Here is a 16495-nt window from a genome sequence, read left to right as displayed (position 1 = left end):
TGATTCTTTGAGGACCTGCTCCATGATTTTTCCAGGGACTGAGGTGAGGCTGACTGGCCTGTAGTTCCCAGGATCTTCCTTCTTCCCTTTTTTAAAGATTGGCACTACATTAGCCTTTTTCCAGTCATCCGGGACTTCCCCGGTTCGCCACGAGTTTTCAAAGATAATGGCCAGTGGCTCTGCAATCACAGCCGCCAATTCCTTCAGCACTCTCGGATGCAACTCGTCCGGCCCCATGGACTTGTGCACGTCCAGCTTTTCTAAATAGTCCCTAACCGCCTCTATCTCCACAGAGGGCTGGCCATCTCTTCCGCATTTTGTGATGCCCAGCGCAGCAGTCTGGGAGCTGACCTTGTTAGTGAAAACAGAGGCAAAAAAAGCATTGAGTACATTAGCTTTTTCGACATCCTCTGTCACTAGGTTGCCTCCCTCATTCATTAAGGGGCCCACACTTTCCTTGGCTTTCTTCTTGTTGCCAACATACCTGAAGAAACCCTTCTTGTTACTCTTGACATCTCTTGCTAGCTGCAGCTCCACGTGCGATTTGGCCCTCCTGATATCATTCCTACATGCCCGAGCAATATTTTTATACTCTTCCCTGGTCATATGTCCAACCTTCCACTTCTTGTAAGCTTCTTTTTTATGTTTAAGATCCGCTAGGATTTCAACATTAAGCCAAGCTGGTCGCCTGCCATATTTACTATTCTTTCAACTCATCGGGATGGTTTGTCCCTGTAACCTCAACAGGGATTCCTTGAAATACAGCCAGCTCTCCTGGACTCCTTTCCCCTTCATGTTAGTCCCCCAGGGGATCCTGGCCATCCGTTCCCTGAGGGAGTCGAAGTCTGCTTTCCTGAAGTCCAGGGTCCATATCCTGCTGCTTACCTTTCTTCCCTGCGTCAGGATCCTGAACTCAACCAACTCATGGTCACTGCCTCCCAGATTTCCATCCACTTTTGCTTACCCCACTAATTCTACCCGGTTTGTGAGCAGCAGGTCAAGAAAAGCACCCCCCCTAGTTGGCTCCTCTAGCACTTGCGCCAGGAAATTGTCCCCTACGCTTTCCAAAAACTTCCTGGATTGTCTATGCACCGCTGTATTGCTCTCCCAGCAGATATCAGGAAAATTAAAGTCACCCATGAGAATCAGGGCATACGATCTAGTAGCTTCCATGAGCTGCCGGAAGAAAGCCTCATCTACCTCATCCCCCTGGTCCAGTGGTCTATAGCAGACTCCCACCACTACATCACTCTTGTTGCACACACTTCTAAACTTAATCCAGAGACACTCAGGTTTTTCTACAGTTTCGTAACGGAGCTCTGAGCAGTCATACTGCTCCCTTACATACAGTGCTACTCCCCCACCTTTTCTGCCCTGCCTGTCCTTCCTGAACAGTTTATAACCATCCATGACAGTACTCCAGTCATGTGAGTTATCCCACCAAGTCTCTGTTATTCCAATCACGTCATAGTTCCTTGACATCACCAGGACCTCCAGTTCTCCCTGCTTGTTTCCAAGGCTTTGTGCATTCGTATATAAGCACTTGAGATAACCTGTTGATCGCCCCTCATTCCCAGTATGAGGCAGGAGCCCTCCCCTCACAGACATTCCTGCCTGTGCTTCCTCCCGGTATCCCGCTTTCCCACTTACCTCAGGGCTTTGGTCTCCTTCCCCCGGTGAACCTAGTTTAAAGCCCTCCTCACTAGGTTAGCCAGCCTGCTGGCAAAGATGCTCTTCCCTCTCTTCGTAAGATGGAGCCCGTCTCTGCCCAGCACTCCTCCTTCATGGAACACCATCCCATGGTCAAAGAAACCAAAGCCTTCTCTCCGACACCACCTGCGTAGCCATTCGTTGACTTCCACAATTCGACGCTCCCTACCCAGGCCTTTTCCTTCCACGGGGAGGATGGACGAGAACACCACTTGCGCCTCCAACTCCTTTATCCTTCTTCCTAGAGCCACATAGTCCGCAGTGATCCGCTCAAGGTCATTCTTGGCAGTATCATTGGTGCCCACGTGGAGAAGCAGGAAGGGGTAGCGATCTGAGGGCTTGATGAGTGTCGGCAGTCTCTCCGTCACATCGCGAATCTTAGCCCCTGGCAAGCAGCAGAGTCCCCACATCTGTATCCCAGAGTCCCCACATCATGCGGATCCCCACATCTGTATCCCAGAGTTCAGAGAGGGGAGGAAACCCTGACAGGGCCAAATCACAATTTCCAGTGAATCTGGACACAAACTTTATCCAATTTTGGATTAAAACATCACATTAGATAGAGCTGGCCTGAGAAAGCTAATTCCACTGGCAGAAAGATTTCAATATTTTGAAAATTAGCTTAATTCCAATATGGAATGAAACTCATAAATTACTACATTTTCTATGAAGACGAATGGAGCCCCAGCTCCAGGTCAGTCCGCCCGGCAGGCTGCCGAGGAGCTGGTGACAGGAAAAAGAGACAGGTTTTGAAATTGGCCTTGTTTCCATCAGAACTCCTTGGAAAAGGAACAATCTTCTCAAACCCCTTTTGATGTTGATGAATTGGAAAATACTAGTGAAAAACTATATCAGAGTAGAGCTCCGTAGATAAGTGACAGACCTGTGCACTCGATTGTGACCTTTGCCCTTTCTTTCTCACTGCAAAGGTGAATAACACCAGGGCCCACTTACCCATCTCCCTGAACAATGGGACCCTTCGGCTCTATCAGAGCGGCACCTCCCTCGTCCTCCGCACCGACTTCAACCTCAGCATGTCCTATGACTGGAACAACCACCTGAGGGTCACCGTCCCTAATGACTTCTACGACAGCCTTTGCGGCCTGTGTGGCAACTATAATGGGGACCCCTCCGATGACTTCGAGACCCCAGAGGGGGACCTGGCTCCCAGTGTCGCCACCCTGGGGAAAAGCTGGGCAGTGGAAGATGAGGATCAGTTTTGCTGGCACGATTGCATTGGAGGTTGCAGGCCCTGTGCCGCCAGCATAGCCAGAAAGTACAAGGAAGAGGCCTCATGTGGCCTGATAACCAAGGTCTCAGATGGGCCCTTCAGCCAGTGCCACACCAAGGTGGATCCTACAGTCTACTTGGACAACTGCGTGTACGATCTGTGCCACAGCGACGGCTACAGGAAGGCCCTGTGTGAGGCCCTGAAGGCCTACGCGGATGCCTGCCAGCTGGAGGGGGTCAGGATTGGGGAATGGAGACAGCTGGCCAGATGCCGTGAGTATGCCAGGATTTGTATGCCAAGGTCTATGGTCTGCTGGTTAGACCGGGAAGCCTGGGTTCTCATCACTCTTGAGTTCTAGCCCTGGTGTTGGGAGGGGGCGTGATCGAGTGGTTTGGGATTGAGCAGTGATTGGGAAATCAGGACTCTGGGTTCTGTTGTACCCACAGTACTTGTTTGTCCTTGGAATTGCTAAGGTGCCTGTCACTTGGAGTATCTAACGTCCACTGATTACACATGGGAGCGGTGGTAAAATGGTGACAGTTTAAGTCACTGATAAAATCATAGATTCTAAGGCAGTGGTTCTCAACCTATTTCCCATTCTGGGCCGCATATGCAGCTCTCTAGGTGTTATATGTGCTGCATCCACACACTATATATACTACCTGTATGGCTCAGAGGATGTCACATGGGCCACAGAGACCTGTGGACCTTGAGTTGAGAACCACTGCTCTAAGGTCCGAAGGGGCCATCATGTTAATCTAGTCTGACCTCTTGCACGTTGCAGCCCACAGAACCTCGCCCACCCACTCCTGTAACCGACCCCTAACCTCTGGCTGAGTTACTGATGTCCTCAAAACTCCACTATTAACCTTCCTCCAGCCTGACAATTCACTTTTCAGTATGGCCTGTTGTAGTCTCTCCTTTAACCAGTTGCTTATCCACCTTAGAATTCTCATATTAATCCCCATCTTCTCCAATTTAAGTAATAATTTCCCATGTGGACCTGTATCAAATGCCTTACTGAAATTCAGGTACGTAAGATCTACTGCATTTCCTTTATCTAAAAAATCAGTTATCTCCTCAAAGAAGGAGATCAGGTTGGTGGGGCAGGATCTACATTTTGTAAAACCATGTATTTATCCCAATTACCATTTACCTCTGTTTCCTTAACTGCTTTCTCTTTCAAAGACCTGCATACAACTGAGGTCAAACTAACAGGCCTGTAGTTTCCTGGATCACTTTTCTCCCTTTCTTAAAAATAGGACCAATATTAGAAATTCTCCCCCAAGTTTACAGATTCATTAAAAATCCTTGCTATTGGGCTTGCAATTTCATGTGCCAGTTGCCTTAATATTCTTGGATGGAGATTATCCAGGCCCCATGATTTAGTCCCATTAAGCTTTTTGAGTTTGATTTCTACCTCAGATACCATAATTTCTAGTTCCATATACTTGTTCACATTAGCTAGCCTGCCACTACCCCTAAACTCGTCATTACTCTTACTAAAAACTGAGGCAAAGTATTCTTTTAGGTGTTGGGCCATACCTGGATTATCTTTAATCTCCACCCCATCCTCAGTGCTTAGTGGTCCCACTTTTGTGTCCAACTTTGGGCCCCCAGTACAGACAGGATGTGGACAAATTGGAGAGAGTCCAGCAGAGGGCAATGAAAATGATCAGGGAGCTGGGGCACATGACTTACGAGGAGAGGCTGAGGGAACTGAGCTTGTTTAGTCTGCAGAAGAGAACAGTGCGGGGGGATTTGATAGCAGCCTTTAACTACCTGAAGGGGGGTTCTAAAAAGGACGGAGCTCGGCTGTTCTCGGTGGTGGCAGATGACAGAACAGGGAGCAATGGTCTCAAGTTGCAGTGCGGGAGGTCTAGGTTGGATATTAGTAAAAGAAAAGTACCAGATTTAAGATGGATTTCATTATCAGGTGACATGGTCACAAGTCACTGTAAGACCCCTAGTACCCATTCCCCATGGGCTGGCTCACAGGTACACAAGAAGGCTTTCAAGTAACTAAATCCATTTACAACTGATTGTTTCTGGAGTACCCTTAATGGCCTCCACTTAATATGTTTACCTCAGTGATACAAGTTTATATTTTATTCTCCTAACTCCAGATCTAGAAATAATACAGGCAAACAATTAGGATGAACACACTTAGTAGATTACAAGCTTACATTACAACCTAATGACACCATACAAGGGGCATTTAGCATACAGCCTATTCCAGATATGTCATATTCTTAAGCACACTTCCACAAAGCATATGGAGTGCAACGTCACAGTGTTTATTTAATTAAACACATTAAAGAGGTATCTATCCAGTATCCACTCTTCTTAAAAATGGACCTGACCCTGCAAGGTGCTAAGCACCTCCTGCAACGTGCTGAGCACCCTCTGTTCCTGTTGAGGTCACCAGAATTCAAGGGCTCTCGTAGCCCCACAAGATGCATCCCCCTCTGTCTATTTTAAATACTGTTTTTGCTTGGAGAGAATTTGCTGCTAAATCTGTGGGTCCTTCACTCCCCAGCCATGGCGTGCCCCCTGGAGAACAGCCAGTACCAGCTCTGTGGAACAGCCTGCCCAGCCACGTGTGTGGATCAGTCAGCCCCTAGCAGCTGCCAAGACCCCTGCGTGGAAAGCTGCCAGTGCAAGGACGATTTTGTGCTGAGCCAGGGCAAATGCATCCCCAAGAGCAGCTGTGGGTGCCAGTTTGAGGGGCGTCCCTATGTCCCCAATGTGAGTTTCTGGGTCGATGAGGTATGTGGGACACGGTGCATGTGCAATGCAGCCACTAGACAGGTCGAATGCGCGGCTGCTACGTGCAAACACTCGGAGAGGTGCGGGCTAGTGAACGGCGTACGGGGCTGTTACCCCTCCAGCTATGCCACCTGCTCCGTGACAAGGAATCTGCACTACACCACCTTTGATGGACAGAGATACGACTTCCAAGGCACCTGCCGCTACCAGCTCACGGCCCTGTGCGAGAAGGCGGAGGGACTGGTGGACTTTGAGGTCTACTTCCAGGAGAACAATACTGCTCCTCTAAAGATCAAGGTTTATCAGACCAACCTCAGGGTCAGCAATCAATTCCCTGGGAAAGTCCTGGTGAGTGAATTATCTCTAGTCTCTCTAAAACATTTCTAGAAAGTCACCTGTGGCATCAACACAGGTTACAGACAGTGCATGGAAGGACTGTGAAATATAGACTGAATGGGAACTGGATTCTTCTACGAACAGGGAGCCGATGGAGATATTTAAGGATCGGGGTGCTGCCATTTCACTTGAGATGGGTCAGAAAGTGTCAGTAGCATCCAGTATTTGTGGGAACCTGGGGAGCTGGGGCTCAGGTAGCACAGAGAGGAGGGAACTGCAATAGCCAAAGCCAGAGGTAATGAAAGTCTGGTTGGAGGATCCTGCCCAGTCTGGAGAGCTGAGATTCAGGCAGGTTGTAGGGAAGGGAGCAAGGCAGACTGGACAAAGAGTTAAACAGAGGTGGATTTTTATTAAAGTTATGGGCTGCAGCTCTGTTCTGGAGTGAGAGGTTCCACCATGAGCGAGCGATGTTTCATATACTGAATGATTTGCACTTACAGATGAACGGTTTCCTGATTAACCTTCCCTTCAACCTCATTGATAAGAAAATCACTGTGTATAGAAAGGGCTGGGCCACAGTGATCCAGACAGACTTTGGTCTCACCGTTACCTATGCCGGGTGGTCAGGACGCATCACGGTCACTCTGCCAGTCACCTACACGGGAGCCATGTGTGGTCTGTGTGGCAACTTCAACAGGGACAGGGAGGACGACTTGCTCATGAGGGATGGCACGCTGGCACCAAGCCCAGTCAGCTTTGGCCAGAGTTGGAAGGTGGGCGACCTCCCAGGATGCTCTGCAGTAACGATACCCCCATGTGCAAGTGTAGAGGCTATTGAAAAACAACAACAAGGTAGCAGAGGACAGTGTGGGCTCATCCTAGACAAGAATGGCCCCTTCAGAGGATGTCACAGCGAAGTGGACCCCCATGGATTCTTCGTAGACTGCGTGTACGGCTATTGCGTCCTCAGTGGGCGGGAGAGTAACGTCTGCCAGGCAGTTGCTGGCTATTCCGAGGCATGTCAGGAAGCTGGAGCTATGGTGCATCCCTGGAGGACGACAGAGTTCTGCTGTGAGTTGCCTCTGTCCACTACTGATTGCCCCATGGGGCTTGTTAGTTTTTGTTGGCTGGTAGTTGTTGATCTAAATGCTCAGCTTATCCTGTTCTGCAGAATGTTTAAGTGACAAAGAAGCCCTCTCTCCAAACGATGGGTACAGTCATAGGAGCCGCCCCCTCACCATGCCCTATCAATGTGCTGCACCCCAGGCCAGAGAGGCACTGTTTGGGGATGTAATAGTCCATCCAGTCCGTGGCTTCCCTGCTGAGACTGGAAATAATCAGAGCTGGGAGTCAGTGGAGTCTTCGTAATTGAGATGTCGGTCCATTAGGAACTGGTGTGGGAAGCCACCAACTCATCTCCCATAAGCCATCATCTGGGAAGGAGTTTTAGGCACTAGTGCCCTGGACTCAAAGCAAAAAGCTAGTGGTGAAAGCTCTACAGAACAATTCCAGGCCCATGAGCCCTCCACTCCCTACACCCTGATCTTGGACCAGATTAGAAGCCTAACCCTTGGAGAGAGATTGTCTATATCCCATTACCTGGTGTCTCTGGGGCACCCAATCCCCAGACCTGGGACCGAATTAGAGAGGTTGCCCTTTTATTAATTAACCAAATTAAGGAAATAGAAAATTAGGCGCTTGAATGAAATTGCATGTTCTGTGATGGTTCATTGCGCATATAGCTTAGGCACGATGTGACCTAACTCTTTGTTCTAATTACAGCTCCGTCCTGTCCCCCGAACAGTCACTACGAATTCTGCAGCAGCAGCTGCGATCTGACATGCAGCAACCTCTATGCCCCGGTGCAATGCACGACCCAGTGTAAGGAAGGCTGCGTGTGTGACGAGGGCTTTGTTCTCAGTGGTGACCACTGCGTCCCCTTTTCCCAGTGCGGATGCCTCCACAGGGGACTTTACTACCAGGCCGGGGAGACCTTCCACCCCAGCGGTTCATGCGAGGAGCAGTGCGTGTGTCAGGCTGGTGGGGAGGTTGTGTGTAAGGCATTTTCCTGCGGCACTGGTGAGCAATGCAGGGTGGTGGACGGCATCCAGAAATGCCACCCATTTGGATCTGCGACCTGTTCTGCCTCTGGCCATCCCCACTACCTCTCTTTCGACGGGGTCCCCTTTGACTTTCAAGGCACCTGCACCTACATCCTGACCAAGACCTGCGCCGATGCCAGTCACCTTACACCATTCACTATCAGCGTAGAGAAAGAAGACTGGGGCAGCGGGAATGTCTCCATGGCCAAGGTGGTATCCATCCAGGTGTATGGGATCACACTCACCCTGCTGCAGAAGAAACAGGGGCTCATCATGGTAAGTCCTTCTCCAGATCTTCATTTAGATTGTTCTGTGTGTCCCTTTGTGGCCCGAGGTTTCTGCATGTGGCCTGCCTCCGCTTCCCCTCTTGGACTCCTCAACAACTCACAAAAGGCTTTTACAAATCCAATAGCAACAGCCCTCCCAAGGGTCTCATTCAAATAGGAGTTTTCACATACAGCCATTCACTTCCTTATCTGGCCATTCCCAGGCATTGCCTGACTGCCGTCTCACTCCCCTACTTTCAGGTTTCTCTGTGGGAGCCTACTCACTGCCAGCAGCCTCTCTATTCCCCTCTTTCTCTCTGACAACTCTCTCTGCTGGACCAGGAGCCTGGCTTCTTCCTGCTTCTCTTATATGCTTCTCCATCTTCTCATATGATTCCTGCTCAGATGTGCCTGAGTAGTAATCCTTAGTAATAAGGGTTGGCTGGCCCCAGGCCCACTGAGGGGCAGGACACCCTGCTACAAGGTTCATATACCAGGCTCATCCACATGGTATTTAAGTCCCTCCCAGAAACACATTAAGCAACGTGACTAACATCTACCACATGTTTGTTCTCTCCTCCTCTCCCCAGGAAAGATGTGTGTGCAGTGGGGTGTTTTGTTGTGGATTTTTTTATAATGATAAATGTATACGCATGTTGCCATATACATATGTTGGAGAAAGGTGGTCTAAGAACGTACCTTGCACTTGGAAAGGAGGGTGGCCAGATTAGTGAGGGTCCTTACTTCCTGAGACGGTTCATTCCCCAGATTTGGACCAAACTCCTAATAAAACTTTATCTCTGGCAGAGACAAAGGTTATCCTTATTGATGTGATTTCCATTGTGCCAATGGAAGAAAGTTGTCAACCACAGTCTTCAACCTGGGGGTTTAATTCATCTGTTAGATAGCCTGGTCCCAGGCCATTGAGCGCCTTGGGATAAAGACTGAGAACTTGAACTGTATTCCTTGTTCTATGGGAAGCCAGACGAGGGAGTGGAGGACAGGTTTAATGTGTACAGCAGCCAGTGTTGCTGAGGAGGCATGCTGCAGAGTTGTGTAGCACTTGAATATTCCTAAGTGCTGAATGCTTCATGCCCGGGTATACCAGCTTGCAATATAGTCCAGCAGGGAAGCGACAAAGCCGTGAATGGTTGAAGCCAGGTCATCTTCTGTCAGAATGGGATGGAGTCTCCTACCCAGCTAGAAATGGTAGAAAGTGCTACTCAGGGATGCTGCTATGTCAAAGTATCTCTTGGGTGAGATGAGCATCCTCCAGCTCAGCTCCATCTTTGCCTCCCTTGTTGGTTATACCCCTATTTATGAGTATTAATTATTTGGTGAACCCCATCCACATACCTCACATTTTGCAAACATGGGGTAAAATTCCTCCCCATTATATCTCCGTTGGCCTCTGTGTTGAAGAATCTGTCCCATGGCATAGTGCCCTGTGAAGCCTGCAGTCTAATTTGGGGCAAATTGAACACAATGCATAGGAAATTGTTTGAGATAGGAGATGGAGGGGAAGGAAGGAGGAGTCACCAGGGAAGTGAGTTTTCAGGGGCCGAGGGTGGGAGATGGAGAAGAAGTAGGAGACTGTTCTGAGTCCAGGACTTGGCATGAGAAGGAGCAGGCCAAACATGGGTTGAGGAGTTGGAGAAGATAGAGAGAGAGGATCAGGAGGGTGGGAGGTGCCTGGGAGATGAGATCAGAAATGTAGTCCAGGGTGACAATGTCAAGAGCTTGGAAGGTGAGGACAAACCATTGCAAAGTGAAATCGGGAGTCATGAGTCATTCTGGATTTAACCCATGGCGTCGGTGAGAACTGAATCTCAAAACTTGTCCATAGCCCCTACGCACGATGCAGTGTCCATCCTACCTGCTCATAGGGGAATGTGCTGTCTTTTCCAGGTGGACGGGGTATCCCACAATCTCCCCGTGATAATGGTCAATGGGCAGCTCCGAGCATATCAACACGGCACTAATGTCCTGGTGCAAACTGACTTTGGCCTCACTGTGAGCTACGACCTGGTTTACCAGGCCAGAGTCACCATCCCAGGGACCTACCAGGGCCAGACGTGTGGCCTGTGCGGGAACTACAATGGAGAGCAGGACGAGGAGTTCCTGCTCCCCAGTGGCAGGAGAGTCCCTGATGTGGCAGCATTTGGCTCTGCTTGGGAAGTCGAGATCCCAGGAGCATCCTGTACAGACAGATGTGCTGGAAACAGCTGTCCAGTTTGCGAAGAGAAGAAGAAGGACGTCTTCAAAGGGCGCAACTACTGTGGGCTGCTCACAGACCCCAACGGCCCCTTCGCGGCCTGCCACGGCGCGGTCAGCCCCAGCGTGTATCAGAGCAACTGTCTGTACGATGTGTGCCTGGGAAACGGGGACGCACAGGTCCTGTGCCAGAGCATCCACAGCTACGTGACGGCCTGCCAAGAGGCGAAGGTCACCATGCAGCCCTGGAGGAGCGCCTCCTTCTGCGGTAAATGCACCCACAGTGTAGGAGCTCTGGGACGCACTGGGGAAGGGAGGGGGTCAGTGTTACTGGGCATCTTGTTCCAGGCCTCTGGGCTTCTTCTGGAAGTCTTCTGGGTGGGAGCCAACAATCTCACGTTCCCTTAGAAAGGTGCCCTGTTCCTCTCCTCCCTGTCCTGCTGTCCTCTCCTTCATGTCTGTCCCTCTACGCTGTGGTGTGAGATCTTTCCATCCATCCTTTATTTCTCTCTCTATTTAAGCTGTGAGCTGCCCTGTTAACAGCCACTACGAGGTCTGCGCTGACCTCTGCACCGCCACCTGCTCTGGAGACATCATGGACTGCCCGGAGACCTGTGCTGAAGGCTGCCAGTGTGACGAGGGCTTCCTCTTCGACGGCCAGGGCTGTGTGACTCTGCAGAGCTGTGGGTGCTTCGAGCATGGGAGATATTACAAGGTACCACCTCAAGCAGTCTGGGTCTGATCTAAATTTTTTTCTCACATATCTTAATCTCTACACTAGACAGGAATAGGGTTTGCTATAGTGGATCAGAGTATTGGCCTATCCGGCCTGGCATCCCTGCTCTGTTAATGCCCAAAGCACCAAGAAAAGCAAGAAAATTTGATTCCCTTTGTCTGTTGTGGGGAAACTGAGGCACAGAGAGGGGCTGCTCATTAGACAGCCTCTCTTTTTAATGTTAAGAGAAATAATATTATGAAACAATAGTTTTTCACACACCTCACCACACAGCTCTGAGTTTAGCACTGCCAGAAATTATTATAAATAACCATTTCCAGTTATATTTCCAGTCAGCCTCACCTCAGTCCCTGGAAAAATCATGGAGCAGGTCCTCAAGGATTCAATTTTGAAGCACTTAGAGGAGAGGAAAGTGATCAGGAACAGTCAGCATGGATTCACCAAGGGCAAGTCATGCCTGACTAACCTAATTGCCTTCTATGATGAGATAACTGGCTCTGTGGATAAGGGGAAAACAGTGGACACGTTCTTCCTTGACTTTAGCCAAGCTTTTGATACGGTCTCCCAGAGTAGTCTTGCCAGCAAGTTATAGAAGTATGGGCTGGATGAATGGACAATGAGGTGGATAGAAAGCTGGCTAGATCATCAGGCTCAGTGGGTAGTGATCAATGGCTCCATATCTAGCTGGCAGCCGGAATAAAGCTGAGTGTCCCAAGGGTTAGTCCTGGGGCTGGTTTTGTTCAGTATCTTCATGAATGATCTGAAGGATGGTGTGGATTGCACCCTCAGCAAGTTTGCAGATGACACAAAACTGGAAGGAGAGGTAGATATGCTGGAGGGTAGGGATAGGCTACAGAGGGCCCTCGACAAATTAGGGGGTTCCAAAGAGGATGGATCTGGACTGTTCACAGTGGTAGCAGATGACAGAATGAGGAGTAATGGTCTTAAGTTGCAGTGGGGGAGGTTTAGGTTGGATATTAGGAAAAACTTTTTCACTAGGAGGGTGGTGAAGCAGTGGAATGGGTTCCCTAGGGAGGTGGTGGAATCTCCTTCCTTTGAGGTTTTTAAGGTCAGGCTTGACAAAGCCCTGACTGGGATGATTTAGTTGGGGATTAGGTCGTGCTTTGAGCAGGCGGTTGGACTAGATGACCTCCTGAGGTCCCTTCCAACTCTGATATTCTATCATTCTATGATTGCGTTATTTCCTCCTTCCCAAACATCCCGTCAGCCCAGTGAGACAGTCCTGAGAAATGAGTGCCAGCAAAACTGCACCTGCGTTGCTGCCCGAGGGGTGACTTGCAAAGCTCACAGCTGCACCAGTGGAGAAACCTGCCAGATCAGAGACGGTGTCATGGACTGCATCAGCCAAGGTAAAGGAGAGTCACTGATTGAAACATGACCCGAGGGGTTATTGCACAAGCGGTGAGTAAAGTCATTTCAATTATGTCTCCTCACCCTTCTCACTCACTCTCTCTCTCCCCCTTTTATTTAGCCTGGAACCCTGATCCGTAATATTACAGAATTTTGACTTGAAAGATGGAAACACTTGTTGGAAACACTCGTCTCTGCTGCATCCATCTTCTGATGTGCACAGCAGAGCCAAGTGGGCAGCTGTCAGGGGGCTGATCACACTCGTAGGTCTTCTCCCTGGCTGTAGCCTAGGAGCTGCTCTAAATTGGAGCCCACTGGCTGTGGGGGCCATCAGTCAGCTGGGCACTGTCAGTGTCCATCACATCCCAGCCACAATCCTTTGCCTGATCGATGCCGGCATCATGCCCATAGGTGTTGAACCACCTCTGCCGCGCATTGCGGGGAAGGAGACACAGGATCTGGTTTTGCTGTTGTCACACACATGCAGAGATTTCCTCAGCATGGGACTCGTGGGAGGTTTGTGAATGATGCAAAGGAAGTGTGTATGGGGATAGAGGAAGAGAGACAGAGGAGTACATGGTGATAGATAGATATAACAATGCGTGTCGGGGGAGAGATAGACAGATGTTACTGATTAGTCTGCTGTTTGTCTTTCTATTGTCTTTCCCCACTAGATATTCCAAAGCCATCGTGCAGTGTGGTCCGCTGCAGGGAAGGAACTATTTGCAAGATGATAAATGAGCAGCCAAAGTGTGTGCCAGTCTCTCGGGGCACGTGCAGGGCCGGGGGATACTTTCATTACCGCACCTTCGATGGCCGGGCGTATGATTTCCATGGCAACTGCACCTACACGGTGGTCAAGACCTGCAGGGATGCCTCTGGCCCGCCCTCCTTCCATGTCATGGCCAAGAATGAGAACAGTGGGAACACACAGGTTTTCTACATTGGGTCGGTGACTGTCCAGGTGGATGGAGTCACTGTCACTGCAGCCAGGGCTGAAGCCGGCTTTGTGTGGGTGAGTGCTGGGCGCGCACGTCCACCCTACTCCTATATCCACCCTGTAGGCTTTGCTAAATAGAGGGCAGGAAACTGCAGCCCCCATCACGGATGGGGCATGTTGTGGGTAGGACAGTTCAGGCAAAGCAGAGTGGCTGGGAGGTGATGGGCTCGGAGAGTGCCCAGCTGGCCAGTGCCCCCTATGGGTCCACAGCCAGTGGGCTCCATTTAAAGCAGCCCCCAGGCTACACCCAACATAGACAAGGCCCAGTGTGGTCAGCAGTTAGATAGGCTACCTTTCCAATGAAGTAATCCAAGGCATTGCAGTGGGGAGTCTGGTTGACACCAATAGCCAGCAGGCACTGTGGTGAGCTGCAGGGAGTGGGGTGGGCGACCTAAAAGGGAACATTCTCCTAGCAAGTCAGTGCTGACCCCAATGCCTGTCTAGCAGGTGCTGTGTGGCAGGGAGTGATGTGGGGGGTCAGTCGAGGGCGCGCTCCCTCAGGGGCACAGCATGGCGCTACAGGGTGCTGTACTGAAGGGTTTGGGGTGCATGACTCGGTGTGGGGAGCTGTCGGCTCTGTCTCAAGCACATGGGATCTGCATGCCAGATAAAGTGTAGACCTGAGCATTTTGTCATTACCTATCCCCGGCGTATCATGCAGGAGCAGGGCCAGTATTCCAGCTATTGTGGGCAAATCCCAGCTCTGCTAAGTCCATCCTACCACAAATTCCCCAGCAGTTTCTAATGTAACAGGGATACCTCTGAGACCTGAGGAGAATCCCAACTCCTGGATCTGGGAGGATGTTGCCTGAACTCTAAGATACGGGGAAACTGAGGCACATCTAGGCAGCTCAGGGCTCTGCCTACAGAGCCTGCTCCAACCTGACATACCTCAGGGGCCCTGGAACATTGCAGACAGCTCCTTGAGACCTCTTGCCCCTCAAGTGCTCCTCCTAACGGCTCTCACCCATGCAGCACTGTCCCCACAAGAGCTGCCCCCTAATGGTTCTAACCAATGCCGCCCCCATCCCCGAGAGTAGCTCCCACTCATTTTGTCCTCAGTTCTTTTGTCTAAAACAGGCTACACCACAATCACGGATATAATATGGGACCTGGTTGGAAAAATCCTATGAATAGCAATGGGGCCTGTCATAAACATAGAGATAAGGGTAACATAAAATCCCTCCTGGGAAGGTGTACTAAATCGCTTTACCTGTGAGGAGTTAAAAAGCTCAAATAACCTGGTTGGCAGCTGACCAAAAGGACCAATAAGGAAAGAAGGTACTTTCAAATCTGGGAGTGGGGGGACCTTGTTTGTGCTCTCTTTTTTTGTTCCCTCTCCGGACGGAGAGAGAGACGGGGCATGTAAAACATCTCCTGAAAATGTACCTAAAATGATTCATCTAAGATTACAAAAATTGTAAGTAAGACAAGGAAATGCGTTAAATTATCTTTTGTTTTAGCTTGTGAATTTTCCCTATGCTAAGAGGTAGTTTCATTCCTGTTTTGTAACTGTGAAGCAGAGTCAGAGAGGAATCCTCTGTATTTTAAATCTTTTTATTTATCCTGTAAAGTTACCTTCCATCCTGATTTTGCAGGTGTGAGTCTTTTACTTTATATATATATATATAAATAAAATTCTTCTTCTAAGAATCTGATTGATTTCAGTGTCCTGAAGTCAAGGGATCGGGTCTGTGCTCACATTACTAAGGCAACTGGTTGGTATTTATTTCTCAGTCCTCCCCAGGAAAGGGGGTGAAGGGGTTTGGGGGGATAGGGATTCCAAGTGACCCTTTCCTGACTTTTTGGGGAAATCATTTGGTGGTGGCAGCAATACCATCCAAGGACCAGGAAAGGAATTTGTGCCTTGGGGAAGTTTTAAACCTAAGGTGGTAGCATATAAGCTTAGAGGGTCTTTCATAGAATCACAGAATCATAGAATATCAGGGTTGGAAGGGACCCCAGAAGGTCATCTAGTCCAACCCTCTGCTCGAAGCAGGACCAATTCCCAGTTAAATCATCCCAGCCAGGGCTTTGTCAAGCCTGACCTTAAAAACCTCTAAGGAAGGAGATTCTACCACCTCCCTAGGTAACGCATTCCAGTGTTTCACCACCCTCATAGTGAAAAAGTTTTTCCTAATATCCAATCTAAACCTCCCCCACTGCAACTTGAGACCATTACTCCTCGTTCTGTCATCTGCTACCATTGAGAACAGTCTAGAGCCATCCTCTTTGGAACCCCCTTTCAAGTAGTTGAAAGCAGCTATCAAATCCAAATCAAATCACAGCCGCCAATTCCTTCAGCACTCTCGGATGCAACTCGTCCGGCCCCATGGACTTGTGCATGTCCAGCTTTTCTAAATAGTCCCTAACCACCTCTTTCTCCACAGAGGGCTGGCCATCTCTTCCCCATGTTGTGATGCCCAGTGCAGCAGTCTGGGAGCTGACCTTGTTCGTGAAGACAGAGGCAAAAAAAGCATTGAATACATTAGCTTTTTCCACATCCTCTGTCACTAGGTTGCCTCCCTCATTCATTAAGGGGCCCACACTTTCCTTGGCTTTCTTCTTGTTGCCAACATACCTGAAGAAACCCTTCTTGTTACTCTTGACATCTCTTGCTAGCTGCAGCTCCACGTGCGATTTGGCCCTCCTGATATCATTCCTACATGCCCGAGCAATATTTTTATACTCTTCCCTGGTCATATGTCCAACCTTCCACTTCTTGTAAGCTTCTTTTTTATGTTTAAGATCCGCTAGGAT

The 16495-nt window shown here is 49.5% G+C and overlaps 2 protein-coding genes across 2 annotated transcripts in view; both read left to right on the top strand.

Annotated features, from left to right (window-relative positions):
- LOC140902932 (IgGFc-binding protein-like) overlaps positions 1-3299 on the top strand; it is a 56788-nt gene extending 53489 nt beyond the window's left edge. The window contains exon 27 of the mRNA XM_078850396.1: positions 2640-3299. Coding sequence (XP_078706522.1) covers positions 2640-3299 — 660 coding nt within the window. The remainder of the gene's footprint in view (positions 1-2639) is intronic.
- Positions 3300-5482: 2183 nt separating this feature from the next.
- On the top strand, positions 5483-13813 carry LOC140902929 (IgGFc-binding protein-like). The gene is made up of 7 exons (XM_073323512.2): positions 5483-6058; positions 6547-7117; positions 7829-8424; positions 10323-10896; positions 11150-11343; positions 12593-12734; positions 13410-13813. Exons 1-7 carry the CDS (start codon positions 5483-5485, stop codon positions 13811-13813), a joined length of 3057 nt encoding a protein of 1018 aa, XP_073179613.2.
- Positions 13814-16495: the final 2682 nt, after the last annotated feature.

The sequence above is a fragment of the Lepidochelys kempii genome, chromosome 24 (assembly GCF_965140285.1).
Source record: "Lepidochelys kempii isolate rLepKem1 chromosome 24, rLepKem1.hap1, whole genome shotgun sequence".
Classification (NCBI taxonomy): Eukaryota; Metazoa; Chordata; order Testudines; family Cheloniidae; genus Lepidochelys; species Lepidochelys kempii.
Note: the sequence above shows the minus strand (reverse complement) of the source record. Positions and strands in the feature narration are given on the sequence as shown.

Excerpts from the sequence above, each read along its gene's own strand:
- LOC140902929 (XM_073323512.2), top strand. The coding sequence starts at position 5,483 with ATGGCGTGCCCCCTGGAGAACAGCCAGTACCAGCTCTGTGGAACAGCC. Across the intron at positions 10,897-11,149 it reads GAGGAGCGCCTCCTTCTGCG|CTGTGAGCTGCCCTGTTAAC; the intron begins GTAAATGCACCC and ends TCTCTATTTAAG. Across the intron at positions 12,735-13,409 it reads CATGGACTGCATCAGCCAAG|ATATTCCAAAGCCATCGTGC; the intron begins GTAAAGGAGAGT and ends TTTCCCCACTAG.